Below are 20,358 nucleotides of genomic sequence, written 5' to 3'. Positions count from 1 at the left end.
AGTGTGTGTGCGTTGGAATCTCTGTGCTCAAAGTCTGAATAAAACAGTCAATATACCTCATTTTTTTCCTGTTTGTCTTTTTAAAAATAAGTCTTTTTTGCACAACTTTAGGTTTGCAGCCAAATTGAGCAGATACAAAGTTCTTTTACATTCTATGCCCCATTTAAACATCCACATATGTACAGCTTCCCCCACTCTCAAAATCCAGATATACCTCATTTTAATCTTTTCTTGGTTTCCTAAACTCAGTGTTGACCAGAATTCACTCTCTCTTATAATTCACACTTCTGATTATCTTTGGGGAAACAACATTTATTGAATACCTGGTATATGTCAGGTGTTTTCATTTAACCATTTCTCATTCAATTTTCACAATGCCTCTGAAATTAACACCTAAAGGAACTGGAACTTAAAGTGATTTACCTCTGCAATAAAGAATCAATTATGTGAAACTATAGAAAATAGTCAAATATCTGCATTTTCATGTTGTTCAACCTAATATAATGCAAGACAGCTGGTATTTGAACCCAGGCCAATTTAGTTCCAAGGCCTATACTTTGCGTTGTACCATGTCACTGCCTGTGGACTACACTCTTAAGTTTCTCTTGGCAATGCTATAGTTTAGATTTATATCCCTGCTCCCTACTATAAGTCACCTGTTTAACGGATTAGACCTAGGCTCTAAATACTGTCACCATGATGGTGCCTGTCCTGTTCTTTCTAATACTTATTAGAGTGCCTTGTATATACAAAGTAGATGCTCACTAAATATTTGATAAAAATGATAAACAAATGCTACCATCTCACAGATCAGCTATCCTGTTCCTCTTCTTTGCCCAAAGAGCATTGTTTTCCTCTCTTCCCCCTCCCACACATCAAGCCCTCACTGTGTGTGTTCCGTCTAATCAGGATAAATGGGTAGGAAAGGAATGATACTGCTTTCAGGCCCTTACTATACACTGATGCAAGTTGAGCTTGAAACAGTGACCTGAACAGAGTTTTGCCATTTGGATATGGATCCTCCTATTGTATAAACTGAAACTTTTCCACTTGGTTTTTTCCATCCCTTTAGGGGACTAGGTATTAAAGCAGGCTCTGGCAGGAGAGCATCCTGGCCAAGGACATTGTCCAGCTATCCTTTCACTGGCAACAAAGAGCACTTGTCACATGTTGAAGCAACCTCTGTATCTAATTTGAGCCTTAACTGCACTAGTAAAAGACAGTGGATATGATCTGTAGAAAGGCAGGATTGCACTTCTGACTCAAGTCCTCCGCTACAAGTTAAAATCTAAAACCTTAATGTGTTGCACTTGAACACTTTCTAGCCAGGTTTCTTATGTCAGTGTACAAGACAAACAGTGCAGGTGGTATTACAGTTATCAAGAGGGAGAGCTCTGATTTAAGTTCATTGTATAAGAACATAAAGATTTGGGGGCAAATAGTCTAAGGTCACATCACATAGTTAATAACAGAGGCAGATATCTAGACCCAGCAGGGTTCTATTTTGCTCTAAAACTTAGTGAATGGAAATAAACTTCTTTATAAAAGAACTCCTTTCCAGGCTGTGATGATTGGCGCAGGGGTACGGACCTCAGCTGAATCATGGGAGCTGAATGTATGTGTTCCGCCTTTGTCCTGCATGTGGCAGGTTGATGGCGTGCACTTACATGAGACTTGCCTCGATCTGAGCCTGCTCTTTATAACAGAGTTTTGGGACAGACCCACACTATGTTATAGGAGGGGAGGAGGCCAGGCTGTGCTTCGGGTCTCTCTTCAGCTGCGTGGGAGATAGGGAAGATGTTGGAACTTCTTAGGAAGCATAATAAAATCTCCAGAAGTGAACTGCTGAATGAATTTATGGACAACGCAAAACATGTAACAGTCCTGCCCAGGCCATTGAGATTGTGAAGCTGGTGAGTGCATTCAGCTTGCCTGTTTTGAGAATCTCATCCAGAGAGCAACGACGGACTTTGAAATGGACCCAGAACAAAAGGAAGCCCTGGGCAACCCCACTGCATTGGCCAGTGACAGTGATGGTGACAGTAGCAGTGACAGCAGCAGTGACAACAAATGAAATATTTAACCATGATACAATGAAAACAAGAGGATGCAGATTTGGTGAATTTGGGACTGTGAAGTAACTGGACACAACACTGGTTTTAGATCCAGTTCCTAATACACGATTACTAAACCATCTATTGGTGAATCACTCAGGAGGTACCATTTAAGCAGTAGCACAGCCATCTCATCTCTTCTGACACAAGCACACATCATGAGGTCCGTGACTCTTATTGACAGATAAGCCCTGCACACCCACAGCGTGTTCATACTGCCCACATCGGCATGCTATTGCTTACCAGCCTTTGCTGGCCTGTATGCTGCTGCTGCTGCTTTGAACTTAAAGGTTTTCTTGAAATTACATCACAGTTGCTATTTGATCAGTAGTATCAATTTTAGAATTGATTAGAACAGGATAATGGCAATTTTAGGCTGCATTGCTGATAAAGTGAAGACTAAATAAATGTAATTAATCTACAAAAAAATAAAAGAACTTTCTAAACTACTAAAATGTATTCTAGGGCATCATACAGGATCAGGCCCTTGTCTCTTGGTCAGTTCAGACAGAATTCCTCATGGAAATATTCTGTATGTCACCATATCTTATTGGATTATGATCTAAGTGGTATCAGAAAAGCCTGGAAAAAAATTTATTCTGTGTACAAAAAGTACGTGTAAACTGCACTTTTCCTAAAAGGGATATGATTCCAAAAAGTAAACATTTTAAAATCAAAGTCATTCACTAATAGTTACTTTTTACTTTGGGTGAACAATTGTAACTATGTGAGAATCTCCTCATAAGATTTTGTGACTTTTTCCTACTAAAATATTTCTTTATTTCTTTAGTTTAGATATGATTAGAGTGAGATTCTGTGGTATTCATTTTTGACTCAAATTTGGACTGGTTTGTGGAAGGCCTGTTCCTGTGTGGCATCCTCCTACTGTCTTGCAAAGGTGCAGTGCAGTTTCCAGTGCTCACCGATCCTGTCCTGCCTCTTCTTACACTGTCAGTTTGTGGTAGATTGATAACTGGTGGTCAGCTTATAACCCCCAGCTGAACTGAGTGAGTGTTGTGCTGGGTGTGGGAGGCCCAGCTGAGGACTGTTGCCAGCAACATAATAGGCAGACCTGGAGAAGAAGAAGGCTGTTGGGAGCTGAGAGAGGCTGTTGCGAGCTGGTAGAAGCTGTGGGGAGCTGGCTTTCCTGATGAACTTGGCTGTTTTCATCCTCTGAGGAGCGTGGGACTTCACTGGCACTGAGAATGGCTTTGGTTCACTTTGGAGAGCTCTGGTCCTCACTTTGAGCATCGCTTCCTGGTTCTGGAGGGGAAGACGGTGCACTGCCGGCCTCCTGGAAAAGCTTGCTGCATTGGCTTCCCTGATGGGAACTCAGCCATCCTGATCGTTGGAGGAGCTCGGCACCTCACTGTTGCCAAGGATGGCTGTGGTACCTTTTGGGGGAGCTCTGGTTCTTCTGAGCATCACTTCCCGGCTCCAGTGCAGATCTCTCAGCCTGCTAGCACAGGTCCTTCATCCCGCTGGCACAGACTTTGTAGATTCCACTCCTGACCTTTGGGCCTTCCCAGCAGATCCGTGAAACAGACCTGCATGAGACGTTGTCATGGGCTCTGGGCCTCCAGTTGGGTTCATGGAAGGCACTGTTTTGAGCTCTAGGTATTCAGCTGGACTCACGTAGGACACTGTTGCGGGATCCAGGCCCTCGGCTGGATTTTTTGGTCTTAGTGTGTGGACAGATTTCCTGCACTCTTCTGTATATCATTCTTTGGGTGACTATTATAAATAATCATATAAAGTATGTGTCCTGTATTACATTGTTCCCCTTGCAAAAATAAGCCCCAAATCAACAGATAGTTCCTTGAGGTCAAGGGCTGTGAGGCCAAACAAAGCACATTGGTTTCAGCGATTTTTAATCACCAACAACTCTTTTTACTTACTGATTTTGCCCCCAGGTCCTAAATCAAATCAAAACATTTATCTTTCATGATCACTTTAACTTTGGCAAACAACCGGAAGCTGCATAGTCCTAGAACCAGTGAATGAGGTGGATAAGGACACGCTGTAGTGTTTTTTATGAGCCTACCTTTCTATTGGATGGAACTGAGCAGCAAAATTTAGCATATTTTGACCCCAATTTATAAAGAAACTCACTGCTTCCAGAACTTCCAAAACTGCTTCAGAAAATGGCAAGAATAATGAGATAAGTGGGTTTGAAGCAAGGTGGATTGCTTTGAGAGGAATTAATGACAATGTGTGTTTTGCTGTAATAATTTTAAAAATTTAAATATTTACCATACACTTACCTCTTAATTATTCTAGCACTCCTTTGTACTTTTAGAAAAGTTTCAGTATGAACATCAAATTGTAGTCATACTGGATTGGGGGAAGTTTCCTAGAGAGGAGGAAGTTTGAAAAGAATTCTAATGAACAGGTTTAGAAAGAGGGGAGAGACATCACAAGTTGGGAGCAGCTTGAGCAAAGCCTTAGTGGCATTCAAAGACATATGGTTGGTTTCTCAATCAGTAAAGCCCTTGTGTTTAGAAGAGGGTCTAAAGGCTAGAGGAGTCTTGGAAACTATCTATTGCACTACCATCAGTGAACTACCATTAAGTTATGGCAGAAATGAACTACCATTACGCAGAATTCTGGTCGTTAGAAAAAATGGTTGTGGGATATTGACTGATGTCATCATGATCCTTTGTCAGAACAGAATGCACAGCTCAAGCTGGAGGAATATGAGCAGGTGAAAGGGAGTAGGAAAGAGTGGGTGAGGCAGTGTGAGACTACAGGTTGGTAAGAGATAAACTGAGAGACCTGTGCTTTCGTTAATCTGTCCAGTGAAAGAAGTTTCAGATTTCTTTTTAATTACATTTTAGATTTTATTTCTGAAATTTCTTTTTCTAGCCTACAACCCATAGTCAGCTGTATTCTGAGTTCTTCAAATCTGAGAGTTTCTTAGAGGCAGATATGTTCTCTTAGTTCCTTAATATTGGAAATAGGCACACCACTGCTGTTTGTATAAGTCTGGTGGCTGAAAGAAGCTGCTATAGGAAGCCAAACATTCTTTGCTGCCTATGACCTCAATTTAGGTACGTGATTCCAGAAATTAAAATTAAAAGTAAAAAAGAATATACATCTTTTTGTGATTAAAATGCCTCTTTTGACCTTTTCTTATGAGAACTTCTAAACGTACACAAAGATAAAGAGAACAGTACTTTCTATGTACCTGAGCCATGTATGTAGGACCCACATCCTCAGCTTCAACAGTTCCCAACCTTCTCCTGTTTTTCATCGACCTCCCAGCAGATTTTTTTCCTTCTTCTGTCCCCTCTAGTTCTGTCCTCTCAGGCATCACTTGACTTTATTTGGAAAGACATAAGAATGTAACTCTCACAAGTAAGACCTTTACAAAAATATAACTACTACATTATTATTGTCTACAAAAAGGTTAAAACGGATTCCTTAATAGCATTTAACACTCAGTCCACATTCAGTTTTCCTTCTAAAGAGTTTGTTTTTGGATTCGGAGATTTTAGTATCTCTGTTATTCAATGTAGTGTATTGGAAGTCACAAATCCTAAATTATAGTCAACCTTTTATCTTCAATGAGTTTGTAGTGCACCTCTCATATATCACTGTGGTATGGTGCTTTTAACTCTTTCAGGAAGATATTAAGAAGAATAGCTTGGTCTAATGGGAGCTCCAGCCCTAGTGTTTTGAGGAATCTCTGCACTGATGTCCACAGTGGTTGCACACCAGTCTACACTCCCACCAACAGTGGAGAAGGGTACCTTTTCTCCTAAACTGCCTCCAGCATTTGTTATTGGTTGATTTCTTGATAATAGCCATTCTTTCTGAAGTAAGATGGAATCTCAGCATTCTTTTAATTTGTATCTCTCAAATGACCAGTGATATTGAGCATTTTCATATATTTATTTGCCATTTGTACTTCCATATCTGAGAAGTGTTTATTCATTTTATTTATTTTATTTTATTTTTTTTTTTGGTTTTTCTCCGGTACCGGGAACCGAACTCATGACCTTGCGCTTGCCAGGCAGGCGCTTTCGCCGCTGAGCTAAATCCCCAGCCCCTGTTTATTCATTTTAGATGGTCACTGTTGGATTGAGTCTTTAAATGTGGGGAATCTGATTGTTTTTTGTTGTTCTTTCTACATTCTAGATATTGGTCCTTTGTCTGACATACAGCTGGTAAAAAATGTTTTCCACATTGTTGGTTGTTTCTCCACACTGTTGGTGGTTTCTTTTGCTATGCAAAAGCTTTTCAGTAAGATAAGATCCAAGCTGTTAATTCTTTTGATATTTCCTGTGCAATTGGGGTTTTCTTTATAAAGTCTTTGCCAACACCAGTGTGTTTAAGGATTCTACCTATTGTGTCTTCTAGCATATTTAGTGTTTCTGCTTTAATATTTAGATCTTGATGCATTTTGATTTTAATTTAGTGCATAGTGAAAGATATGGGTCTAGTTTTAATCTTCAGCATGTGGAAAGCCAGTTTTTCCACCATCATTTATTAAAAAGGCTATTTATTCCAGTGAAGGTGTTTGGCTCCTTTGTCAAAGATAAGGTGGTTGGATGCCTTTGGAGTTGGTTCTGCATCTTCTAATCAGGTCCATTGATCCTGGGGTCTGTCTTTCTGACAGTACCATGCTGCTTATTTTTATTTTATTTTATTTTATTTTATTTTTTATCACAGTAGCTTTGAGTATAATTTCAAGTCAGTGATTGACCTGCTTTGCTTTTGTTGCCTAGGACTGCTTTTGCTATTTTAGGTCTCTTCTGGTTCCAAATACATTTTAGGATTGTTTTCTCTAATTCAATGACATATGTTATTAGAATTTTAATTGGGATTGAATTAAATCATGTAACAGTTTTTGATGTATGACCATTTTGACTATTTTCATTCTTCCTACCCAAGATCAGGAAAATCTTGCCATTTTCTGATATCCTCTTCAATTGCCTCTCTCAGAGTACTGTAGTTTTCAATTTGAAGTCCTTTTACTTCATTTGCTAGATTTATTCCTAGTTATTTCATTTTTTACATGCTATTGTGAAAGGTGTTGTTTCTCAGTTTCTCTGTCAGTAAGTTTGTTATTTGTGTACAGGAATGCTATTGATTTTTGTTGATTTTGTATCCAGCTACGTTACTGAATTTGGTTATTAAATATAGAAGTCTTTTAGTGGAGTTTTTTGGGTCTTCTATGTAAAGCATCATGCCATCTGCAAATAATGATAGTTTCACTTCTGCCTTTCCAATCCTTATTCCTTTTATTTCTTTCTCTTGTCTAATTGCTCTGACTAATATTTCCAGAATTATGTTGAATAGGAGTGGTGATAGTGGACATCCTTGTATTGTTCCTGATTTAAGAGTGAAAATTTTCAGTTTTTGACCATTTAGTATAACCTTGGTTATTGGTTTGTCATAGATAGCTTTTATTAGACTGAGTTAAACCATCTATTCAAATGCCTCTTAGGTTTTTTTTATCATGAATGGTTTTTTGTTTTGTTTTGTTTTGTTTTTTGGTACCGGAAATCGAACTCAAGACCTTGCACTTGCCAGGCAGGCGCTGTGCCCCTGAACTAAATCCCCAGCCCCTCATGAATGAGTTTTGGACTTTGTCAAATGCGTTTTCTCTATCGAGATGATCATATGGTTTTTTTCCTTGGGTCTATTAATGTGGTATATTACATTTATTGATTTGTGTATGCTGAACCATCCCTGCATCCCTGGGATGAATCCTACTTAGTCATGCTGTATAATCTTCTTTATAATTTGCTGCAATCTGTTTGCCAGTTTCTTATTGAAGATTTTTGCATCAACGTTCAGTAGGAAAAAAAATGTTCAGTAGAGAGATTAGCCATTAGTTGTTTTGGGTTGGATCCTGCTCCAATTTTGGTATCAGGGTAATGTTGCTTCTAGAATGAATTTGGGAATATTACTTCCATTTCAGTTTCCTTAAAGAGTTTGATTAGTGGCATTTGATCTTCTTTAAATTTCTTATAGAATTTAGCATTGAATCCTTCAGGACCTGGGCTTTCCTTTGTTGATAGTTTTTAAATTCCTTCTTCAAATTCATTGACTGATACTGGTTTATTTAGAATTTTTATATCTTCTTGATTCAGCTTTGCAAGTTCATATGTATCTAGGAATCTATTCATTTCTTCTGTGTTTTCCATCTTACTAGAGAACAGGTTTTTGAAGTAGGTATTGTTAATCATTTGGATTTCTGCAAGATCTTTTGTGATTTCATCCTTTTCATTCCTAATTGCATGGATTTGAGTCTATTCTTTTCTCTACTTTTTTAAAATATAAGGTTGGCTAAAGGTTTGTGTATTTTAATGTTTCAAAGAACCAACTCTTCCATTCATTAATTCTTTGTATTGATTTCTTAGTCTCAACTGTATTGAATTTTGCTCCGATCTTTATAATTTTGTCCCTCCTACATATTTTGGATTTAACTTGCTCTTCTTTTTCTATAAGCTTGAGGTTCAGTGTTAGGTTGTTTATTTGAGCTTGCTCTGTTTTTCTGATATGGGAATTCAGCACTATAAATTTCCCTCATAGGATTGCTTTCTTTGTGTAACATAAAGTTTCAGTATTGTGTACTGGCATTATAGTTTAACTGTAGAAACTGTCTAATTTCTTCTTTAATTCATCTGTGACCTATTGGTTGTGCAGGAGGGTGTTATGATGTGCTTATGAAGTTTTTGGATTTTTGTGATTGATTTCCAGTTTCATTGCACAATGGTCTAATAATATGCATGGATAATTTGAATTTCTTTGCATTTACGTAAGCATATTCTATGATTTGGAATGTTGTCTATTTTGGAGAAAGTCCTGTTTGCAGCTGATAAGATATGTGTATCTGATGTGGGGTGGAAAGATCTGTGGACAATTTCTAAGTCCATTTGTTCAAAAGTTTAGATCAGTACTGATATTTCTTGGTTTTCTTTTTGTGTAGTTGACCTGTCTATTTGTGAGTGTGGGCTATTGAGATCCCTTATTACAATATGATTAGTGTTCATTTGATTTTTCATGTCTGTCAGTCTTTGTTTTGTATAATTGGGTGCACTGGTATTTGGTGTATTTATATTTATGATTGTTACCTATTCCTTTTGGATTGTTTCCTTTACATGAATGTAGTGACCTTCTTTGTCTCTCTTGATCAGTCTTAGTTTTAAATACACTTTGTCTGCAAAACAAATAGCTACCTTTGCTTTTTTTGTGGGTACATGTCACATGGAGTATTTTTTCCATCCTTTGACTTTCAGTCTATTAATTTCCATATGGGTTAAATGTATTGCTTTTATGCAGCATATGTTTGGATCTTGCTTCTTGATCCATTTTGGCAACCTGTTTCTTTTGATTGGTGAATTCAGACCACTTATTGATGGTTATAACTAATATGTATTGACTTATCCTTGTCATGTTATTTTCCTGTTGTTGGTTCTCCTTTTATCACCTGGTGTGTAATTATTTGCCTTGCCTGGTGGATTCATTCTGTTGGAGATTCATGGAGTTGTAGTCCTTGTTATCTCTTTCTATAATGTCTTTCAGAACATTTTGGAATGCTGGTTTGGTTGTCATAAATTTCTTCAAAATGTTGTTTATCATGGAAATATCTTACTTCTTCATCAATTTTGAAAGATACTTTTGTGGGGTAACCAATCTGGGATAGAGATTGTTTTCCTTTGGGGCTTGAAATAGTTCCCTCCTAGTTCTCCTTGACTTGAGCATGTGTGTTGAGAAATCAGTTGTGATTCTGATGGATTTTCTTTTATAGTTGATTTGTTTCCTTTCTCTAGCAGTTTATAATATTCTTTTTCTGTGGTGAATTTCTGGAATATTGAGTATTATATGCCTTGTGGTAGATTTTTTATCATGGCTAATTGGAGTTTTATATGACTCACCGATTTGTATATGAAATTCTTCTTTCATGCTTAGAAAATTTTCTGCTGTTACTTCCTTGAGCAGGTTTTTTTTATGTCCTTTATGTATCTTCTGATTTTTCATTGATTCTGATCAATTGTATATTCTTTGCATCATCTAGCAGCTGTTGCATTGATGTTTTTTTGTTGGCCCTTGCTTTAAGAAGTCCTTTGTTTTATGATTGCTAACTGCAAATCTATTTTCTCTATCTGATATTCAGTCCTAACATTGGCTCATTCTGTTCCATATATTTTCTATGGAATTTTTAATCTCCTGGATATATTTTGAATCTTTTCATGAATTCTATTTCTTCTTATGTTGGGTGTTCATGATTTCCATCATTTTCATAGCCTCCTCTATTGTTTTATTTGTACTTGTTTTACAGTCAATAAGCATGTTCTTCATTAGGGTCACCATCTCTGTAGTTATCTGAAAAAAATTATTTCTGATTTGATTTTTTCTAGAGCCTCATTCATCTGCTTTATTAGTTCCACTTTACAACTTTACAGAGTGCAGGCAGGTGGCTTTTGAATTGTTCCACCTCACTGCCCACTGGGTTTACCTTTGGTGAGCTGAAAGTCTAGGGTTGCTTCTTGCTTAAGTGTTTTCTCATTTTTAATTTTTTTAGTTTAATTTTTGGGCTGATGCTTGTAAATTGCTTGTGGTAGGTAGCTTTTTTGCTAGTGTTTAGAACCCTTAGGAAATGACTACTTCTCAGAGATGTCTTCCAGGTGTAGCTCGCTTTTGAGTATTGAGTCTGTTGCAGTATCCCACCTCTTCACTTTATTGGGTATGAGGAGTTGCTGCTTATTTGGCCTAACCTCTGGTTCTTTGGCACTGGCTTATTGTTTGTGACTCTCAGGGACTCTCAGTCTTAACATACCAGGAAGAACAACTGATTAGAACAATTATGTCACCTTGGCAAAAGTAGTACAATCAGTAATAACATAGCATCAAAAGCCTAGAAAATGACAAACTGTGGTACTCTATTAATTTGCCACCTTTAAACTTATGAACTAGATTTGTGTTATATAACAAAATGTAAAACAAACCAGAAAATTGTATATAGTAAATATACCTTCAATATGGCAGTTTTATCCTCAGGGGAGAAATTTTAAAAGTGGTAGAGAGAAAAAATAAACAAATAGAAAAAGAGGAAGAGATTAGAAGCAAGACTGGAGGATAAAAGTATGATTATGCAAACTTTGGGAAACTGGTGAAGAAGACAGGAGGAAAAGAGAGAAGAAAGAAATGGAAACAAGAATGCAACAGAACAACTACAACAAAAAACCTATAAACAGTGTCACACTCATATAAAAACTAGAACAAACAATCAAGAATAAAAGAAGAAAGTAATAAAAAAATGTTCACTTCAGCACATGTCTCTGCTGTCACTGGTAGACAGTGGCAGGTAAAGCCTGATCTGAGTTGGTTAATCCCAGCAAGCCAGCTGTAGATTTATGGCAGGGTAGTGGATAATCCCAGCAAACCTGTGCCTTTATTTTCACTGAAATTCAGACTGGTTTCTGGCTGTGAGGCTAGAACCCAATTTGTGTAGCCTGCAACACTGAATGTGCCTTGTGCCACTTGAACTCAGATCCTTGACTTCCTGCCAATTTGAACTTGGTTCTGCCTTATCCTGACACTGAAATCACTAGAAACAGCCAACCCACTGCTTTTCTGAGTTCTGAACTCAGTTGGCCGCTCTCCAAGATGGCAACTGGCCAATTGCCCTCTCCTGGGGACGCCCTAACCCAAATAATTCACCACCCACTGGAGTCTGCTGCATCCACTGCTCTGTTCTACTGGTGCATTTCTTTATAGAGGCCTCTGGGGTCAACAGTAGCCACCATGCATCTGCAGGTTTGAGCTGCCCCTCCCACACAGTGATTCAGGAATCAGGGAGAAAAAGATACTTGCCACCTCTTTCTTCTTCATTGTCGTCTCTCTCTTTGCTCTCTCTATGGACTTCAGTTCTTGCTTCATGTCCTTGCTGGGTCCTGGAGAACTACTTCCCTCCTTCTCTTCCTCATGTTGCTATATTCTAGTCTCTGGACACCAAATCTCAGAGAAGCTGTTCTCTGCTGTTCACCAGTCTGCCATCTTCTGAATTAAGATTTTTAAAATTGATCAGACAAAGCTATTTCTCTTTGTTTTTAAAAATGTAATTTTCTACTAGCCATGGCATCTATTGGAGAAAAATTCTGCAAACATTATTTTTAAAAGAGAGCATGGCATTGTGAATTGTATGAGAAGTGGAACAATTTATAAAGCTAAATTGAAGACTTGCAAGAGGTTAGGTAATTGGTTAATGCTGTTTGCTTTTAACTTAATCCTCTGTTGATGTAAATACCAGAATGGAATAATTTCAGTGGAGTCCTGTGTTTAACATGAATTACTGTTAAGACTCTGGCCCAGTAATGTTTCTTGCAATAAAAAAAACCTGAAGAATCAGTGAAAGTCTAATTAAACACAGTTAATCTATAAACCTTGTTGGCTCTGTCCTCTAGTGCTAAGTACTAATATTATGATGAAACTTTATTGTCTACATTAATTTTAGCTTCATCATTGAAACTTTTTCTTAAGTTAGTTGGTGAATACTCGGTTGGGCCATATGGAAAAAGACATGCTCTTGTCTCTAGGACTGGTTTCTTGAGTACATAAAGTTTCTTAGATTTGAGAAGATTTGCTGATAAGACAACAAACACAGTTAATTTTGGGTCCACTTGAGCTGTTGTTAGAATTTAACAACTTACACATGAATATTTACTTATGGAGAGTAGATAAATGTGATAAACTATGCAGTGATTTTTTTTTACAGAAAATCTGTTAAAAGGGCTACACTTGCATGCTATAATTTGATTTGTAGTTGGATATGTGAGTGGTAAGATTTTGTAGCACCCATGAAATTACTTTGATCCAGTGGAATAATGGATCATAACATTTAAGATCTAATCTAGTGGGGATTAGACCTTTAGCAGTTCAGTGTGAGATTCATAAACTTTTTTGTCTATTTGAAGAGACATAATACTAGAGCCTATAGTCATTGTATTTCTTGTCTTTCTTCAGTTTTCCTTTTCTTCAATTTCTCTTCACTACTTATCTCAAAAGGAAAAAAGCTAAAGTGAAGAGTGTTCAGACAGGTTGTGTATTCATATCCAAGGGGTTAGGGTAACCTACCTTTAGAGTAATAGTTTTCCTTTCTGTGACATAATATTAATTTAACGTGACTACAGCTGAGAACTTCATCTGTCCTAGTCAGAAATGGTAAATTGTTGTCACTGTTAGAGTCAGTAATTGCTAACATTTTTTGGATGCTTACTGTATGCCAGACACTATGCATTATTTCATTTTGTCTTCTCCACATGCATATGAGACTGATCCCATTATAATCCCCCTAATAGTTGAGGAGATTGAGGCTTTTAGAGAAGCCAGTTGACTTGCCAAAGCTTCTTCTTGCCCTCAGGACTTACTATGCTCTTGACCATTACACTTACTGTACTGCCTCCATATACTTTTTCAAGGTCTCATTTAATGCAGTGCATGATTTAGTTCTTTAACTTGCCATATTCTACTAAACTGGGCAATGTTTTCTGAGCTGGTCTCTCAGCTTGCAGTGCTTATGCAAAAGTGGAATGATTCATTACTGCTTTTGCCTTAGATACTATCCTACTAAATTTCAATTTCCTTATTTTTTAAAATGAGAGACCTGCCAACAGATAAAGGACTTCAGGTATGGGAATTTTGGCCAAATTAATCCAAGAATTGACCTCATTTTCTTACTAGAATTTAGAATGAATAGAGCCTATGTAATGTATATGTCTTCCATTTTTCTTCTTTTTAGGTTTAGATATTTTTCCTGGTGGAATTGAGGTCTCTGGCTGGCACTAGTTAGCTTGGGCATGAAGGGAAAGTGAACTATGGTTTTGAATAGCTGTATGCAAGACAGTGTTTTAGGTGTATTTTAACATTATGTCACTTACTCTCACAAAAGCCCCTGTGAAATAATCATTATGATCTCTCTTTTAACAACAAAGCAACCACACAAAGCCTATGTTAAAACTGAAGTGCTGAGTGAGCAGATAAACCATAAGGTCACCTAGCAGATAAGTAGTAGAGCCACAATTTGAACATTATCTTTCTTAAGAGTGGTTCTCTTCAATGTTTCTCAGAGTTTCCCACATTCTCTATTTGTATATTTGTTTTTACTGAAATAAATAAGGATTTCTCATGCAAAAATTATAGTAAGGGAACCTTTCGGGGATTTCCTGTTGATTGATTTACACTGGATAAAGATTCCCTATGTTATATTATGGTATGGAAAATGAGACAGAGTCATTCATGTAGCATCAGTCACTTAAAACCTCATGTGCTTTCAGATATGAAATTTTTCTTTTATCTGCTCAAGCATTTTTAACATATCTGAGATGGCTTAGCAAATATCTGGACTTTTCTGATTTTATCAGTTAGCCAGACTTAAAGAATAACATTAATAATAACACTTCATAATTATAGATTATGTTTTGTTTCATATAACATTTAAATCATGTTTTACTTATTCTTTTTCATTTACCAGATAGAGAGACTTATGCAGAATTTTACCCAAGGTCAACAAGTGAAGCAGTTGGTGCCAGAAATGATAAGCTATGGAATCCTCTTTCTCAGTATCATATTCTGCGTAATGAACCATTTGAAATATTATAGTCTCATGGAAAACAAACATCTGCTGCCCCCAGATGATAATGGTGCCTCTATTAATGATGATTGTAATCATAACGTGGAAACACTGTTCTAACTCCTTTACATGTATTAATTTATATCTCCTGACCCTCCTTGGCAGGTTATGAAAAAGAAAGTACAATTATGTCAATGTTACAGGTGCTAAACTATGATAGATGAATATCTCTACCTCTATGAAGGGTTTCTAATTTAGGTATAATTTCTTATGATGATATTTATATTCCTGTTACTACTGAACACAGAGCTGGGGAAAGAGCAACTGTTCGTTCATTAAATATTCTATTTTACTGATTGTTCAGTTGGAGCAGATGAATAGTTCTTACCTTACCTGACCATGGAATTGATTTAAGTCTTTAGCCTTTTCCTCATACAAAATTGAAATATGCTTTGTCGTTAGTTGTTAATTTTGGAGGGTTAGTATTGCCAGTGGCTCACCTATTGGTGTAAACAATGCAAGATGCTCAATGAAATTTGAATTTCAGGTCAACAACAAACAACATTTTATCATAAGTATTTCCCAAACATTTTAAGAAACATAGTAAAATTGTTTATTATTTATCTGAAATTCAAGTTGGACTAAACATCCTGTATTTTAAACTGCTAAATCTAGTTCCCTATTTAGTGCTCATAAAATAGTAACATTAAAGGAGGTCATAAAAAACAGGCCATCATTTTCTTCCTAAATGCTAAAATGTAACATCTGAAGAGATTAAAATATTCTAATCTCATTTGAGCTCAACCTATGGTCTATCCCAATGCAAAAGCCTCTATCATATTATTAAAGAAACCAACATTCTTTTTAATATGTCAACTAGAAACTCAGTGGCAATATGATCTAAAATACCTTGAATTCAGCTGCCTTCCAGCTCCAAAATTCTGTAATTCTCAGTAACTCTTAAATATCCAAACCAGGTTGCTACTCTTCCCAATTGTTCTTCTTGCTTCATCCTCCCTGCATGAGAAAGTGAGTGATGAACTCCTTCACAAGTGTTGCCTTGGACTCCAAGAAATTTAGGTATTGGTGGTTGTTACATAATGATAACTAGAAAAAAATACTTTTTGTCTGTTCTAGTATCCATAATATGTCTTTCCATACTTCAGCCACTGTACCTTCATCAACTTCTGACCAAAAGTCTTCTTTAATCTTTTAGTTAATAATATTCTCTCTGTTTAGTATTTTCTAATGAATTGCATCAGGGAAGGGACTAATTCATCTCTGTATCTCAACTCTAAAGTTGAGTAACCCTGAAACCAACATTTACAGACTCTTTAGGTTCCTCCACACACTGCTCCTCTTAGTTCTGTTTCCTGTTATAGTTCAGAGAATGCATCATCACCCACATGCTAGAAATCTCAACATCGTCTTTGCTCTTCCCTCTCATCTACCCTGAACCTCACCTGGCAGCAAGCCTTCTAGACCCAACCTCTGAAATGTCTTTAAAGTTCTTTTTGCTGTACCTGTTTGGCCTCAGACAGTTTTCATCCCTGTTTTGCTCAATTGCTTCCTGACTCACCCATCCTCACATCTGCCACCACACATACCTTCCTCAACATAGATGTGATCATGACAGTATTTTACCTAATGTTTCCTGATGCTCTTTGGTGTCTTTGTGTTACTGATTACTATCTCATCTCCTTGGCATGATTTTCATAAGCTAGTTGCAACTATTTTCTATAGTGATTTCCCACTTCTTACCACACACCGGACCACTTGACATGCACCAGACACATCATGTGCATCTCAGCAGATCTTTGTTATACTTCAACTGAGATGTTTTTATTTCCTTTTTCTGTTTATCAGAGCCTTACTTGCTGATGCCCTACCTCAAAAAAAGTAAAGTGGTTTATGCATAGTTTTGCCATCAGTCCCTTCTTACCTTGACTTGTGAAAGTCTAATTTCACGGTAATAGCCAAGTATTTTCAAAAGTGCTCAAAACAAAATTTCTTAAAATAATTTAACCCCTAGGTATTTTAAAATATAATTCTATATATAGCAATTTTGTTTTTAGATTGAGACCTGTATTAATTTAATTAAATTATTTTTGTATGCATTCTGTCCTCTAATGTGTTAGAGAGGGAACAGGCTGGGGCAGTATTCATTATCCAGAGCCAGTGATGAACAGACTGGAAGAATAAGTAGCTCTTGGGAAATCTTGGAGCTGCACAGTTCTTTTGTCTCACTTGGTTACTGATCCATTTAAATTCCCAGTTGTGTCAGGGTTCTGGAAGGGGCTGAGATGAGAAGCTCTGGACCAAGGCTTGGCTCAAACAGGAATCTGTTTCAGATAGAGGATGTTTGGCAGTTAATGATGATTAATACCTATGTTTTTCAGAACATCGAGCTGAAGGTTGAAGTGGAGAGCCTGAAACGAGAACTTCAGGATAAAAAACATCTGGATAAAACATGGTGAGTTGCAGTCTGAACTGTGCAGAAGAGTTTGAAAAGGTAAACTTTGTCCCTGTTCCAATGCCTGGCTCACTAATCTGAGAAAAAGATTTGGAATCAAATTCCTTAACCTTATCCCTGGCATTTGAATGTTGTAGCCAATTCGGGAATTTGACAATGGGTTTTCATGTACTTTCTTTCCCTTGAGTTCTCTGTTACTACATCAGATAGACCTTGCTGGTAAATCCACCAGACCTAAGATTATGAACTTCTTATGAAACAGTTATGAACTAACCAGGAAACAGTGGATATTTCCACTTTTAGTTTAAAGAGACAAGTGCAAATAATCTTTATAGGAGATTATCAAACAATCTAATTGTCTTATTACTTTTCCCTTGCTGGCTGAGACAAAATACTCAACACCTAAAGTTAAATGGAAAAGGTTTATTTAGCTCACAGTTTGTAGATGTTTCAGTCCATAATCAGCTGGTTCCAAAGCAGGGTGGTTTGGCAGGGTGGTAACACAGAAGAGAACCAGTTCATGGCAAGCAGAAGACAGCAAAAGCAAGCAGGGAAGGGAGAAGCCAAGCCTCTTTCTGTCCCTTATATTGAGTCCAGGCTACCAGGATTAAGGCTCTGCCAAGCCAGTCAGTGGACTGATTTAATATTCAGCCACCCTTAATCCTAGCATTGCACCATGAATCAATCACACATTCTAGATTTAGCCACACACTAGATTCAACCTCACCTATGACTGCATGAGGCTTCAGGGTACATCTGGACACAAGCCATAACTCTAATAATATCAAGAGATGATATGCTTGGGGGAAATAGACTTCCTCATACACTTCTGATGAGGGTGAAAATTTTAACAGCGTTTTTGGTGTGTGATGCTACTATTAAAGTAAATAGAAACATTTCCTTTGATCAAATAATTCCCAGAAGGACTCTATTCTTTATAAGTAAAGGCACTCATGTGGTAAAGTAAATGTATACTGCAGCATTATTTGTAATGGCAAAAAACTAGAAACAACTATCAATGGTTGAAGAACTTTCAGTAAAACCATACTTTGAATCATCCTATGCAGTTACTTGAAAGAATGAGTTAGCTATATTACTGGCCTGGTGGGAAGTCCTTGACAGGCTAAATAAAGGGAAAAAGTGCTAAATTATGTTTATAATGTAAGCACTTTGGGGTAAAGACAAACAGTTCTCCCTGTGTGTACATGTTTTCTTAATTATACACAGAAAAAGAAAAAAAGGTGCCACGAAACTCTTTAATATTGCTTATATAATGAATGAGATCAGAATTGTGATGAGAAGACTTGGTTTTTTTCTTTATAAACTTTTGTATTAAAATGTTTACTTTTATAATTTATAGTTTTTATCATTTTAAAAAGTTCTAAATGACAATGTATTATTAAAATTGTTACTGAAATATTTTCAGATTATATCACTGGATCAGCATATATTCAATCTGATCTGGCATTCCTTTTGTCTACCATATTTCTTGATCATTAGAAGGACGTCTAATAAGATCAGAATATTCAAACCATATTCAAGTGTATAAATAGGCTGATATTACCAAGTACTAAAGTGCTAAGTGAGCTAAAAGACTTTAGAAAAAGTTGTAACAATTAATACATTTTGAGATTTATGTAATGCCTTTAAAAATTTTATGTCATCTCACCTTTGATTTAGTGGCATAGTCCTCTTTTGAAAAATGAGAATACTAAGGGACAAAGAGTTGACATCATCTGAAATTAGCAGTAGAACCATCATCTTTTGGCATCAAGTTCAAAGGTCTTCTGACTTTACAACACCTGTAACTTGTTAAAAAAAAAAGTGTTCTTGGCTGAGTTTCTTGAAAAATATATAGCTTCCATTCTCTAGAGGTCATAGTCAGTGGTTGCCTATTGTATTTATCAAGAATTGTGGAGTCAATGTAAAAGTTAATGATTCCTGAGATACGGTCATTTTGGAGTTTTGGGTGATTTTCTTGCGTTTTGTTCACTGTGCAATCAAGACCATACACCCCAAAGGCTATATAAAGAGTTGAAAGCTCAAGTGAAGTACATCCTGTGGGAGGCTGCTAAGCAGTGTCTGCTGTCAGCCAAGGAATTCTGCAATCTTTAGGAAAGCCCAATTTGGTCTCCATGGACCCAGCCTCCTGCACCGAATATTAAAGTATCACCGGGCTGAGGGCATTATGAGCTGATAAAGGTTCAATATTGTTTGCTGTCTTGAGAACAAAAATATGGTTCATGGTTCTCAACAAGTGGCTTAAAATAAGAGTAAAACTCAACTGGAATTAAGATCACTCAGCACCTGATACTGCCCCAAAATTTCTAATCCTCAGACATCCAAAGGCAGCTGTTGTTTGCTATAAATAAACTAGTGATACCTTACCCACTTCTTCCCAGATTCAGAACAGTCTACAGTGCATTCTTGGCTATAAAGGAGGAGGGCATTTCTGTGGCTGTGCAAATGAATATCCTGTCCCAGCACGCTAAGTGGAAAGAACATTTCAAATTCAAACAGCAAGAAAGAGAGCTAGCAAAGCTGTCTAACAAAGAAGACTAAATAGAATAATCCAGCAAGAGAAGAATATAAACATGGGTGCTAACTATCCTGCCTTCAAATAAAAGGTTCCTCCTCTTGAAGCTATAGCAATAATGAAGCCTTTAGGAAGTCAGGCATATCCTGCCTGACAAGCAACAACAAAAAAATTAAGTTCCTAAAAGATTCCCTTGAAAGGTTGGTCAGAACAGTTCCCCAGATAATGGAAAAAGAAAACTGCTTCGTCTTCTTCTCCTCAGTGTGACTCTCAATTGCTGGAACAACCTCAGTGAATCCACTAATAAAATTATGTATCTAGCTCTGACTGGGTAGTTCTCTGTGGTTTTAGGTCTGATGTGGAGAATGTCAACAGCCAGAATGATGCTGAGCTCCGGCGCCAGTATGAGGAGCGACAGCAAGAAACAAAGCATGTTTATGAGCTTTTGGAGAATAAAATCCAGCTCCTGCAGGAGGTAAGTAGGAATGCCAAAGGTCCCTGATTAGGGTTCTTCTTTTACCTCTTATCCTACTGCCCAGCATTTTGGCTTTCACCTTTTCTTTCTCTACCTCCACTCCCAAATCTATCAATTGTCCCTGTGTCATAGACCTCCTAAGCTAGGTGGGACTTTGCAGCCTCAGTTTTTGTTCTT

General features: G+C 37.1%; 1 protein-coding gene across 7 annotated transcripts in view; it reads left to right on the top strand.

Annotated features, from left to right (window-relative positions):
• The window catches only part of Pde4dip (phosphodiesterase 4D interacting protein), a 225,299-nt gene that overhangs the window by 112,940 nt on the left and 92,001 nt on the right, over positions 1-20,358 (top strand). For all 7 annotated transcript variants that reach the window (XM_013509345.1, XM_013509340.1, XM_013509346.1 and 4 more), the window contains 2 exons: positions 17,097-17,170; positions 20,058-20,181. In XM_013509345.1, coding sequence (XP_013364799.1) covers positions 17,097-17,170; positions 20,058-20,181 — 198 coding nt within the window. The remainder of the gene's footprint in view (positions 1-17,096; positions 17,171-20,057; positions 20,182-20,358) is intronic.

Source organism: Chinchilla lanigera, unplaced genomic scaffold (genome assembly GCF_000276665.1).
Source record: "Chinchilla lanigera isolate Chin_1 unplaced genomic scaffold, ChiLan1.0 scaffold00167, whole genome shotgun sequence".
NCBI classification, from domain to species: Eukaryota; Metazoa; Chordata; class Mammalia; order Rodentia; family Chinchillidae; genus Chinchilla; species Chinchilla lanigera.
This window is presented reverse-complemented; position numbering and strand designations above follow the sequence as displayed.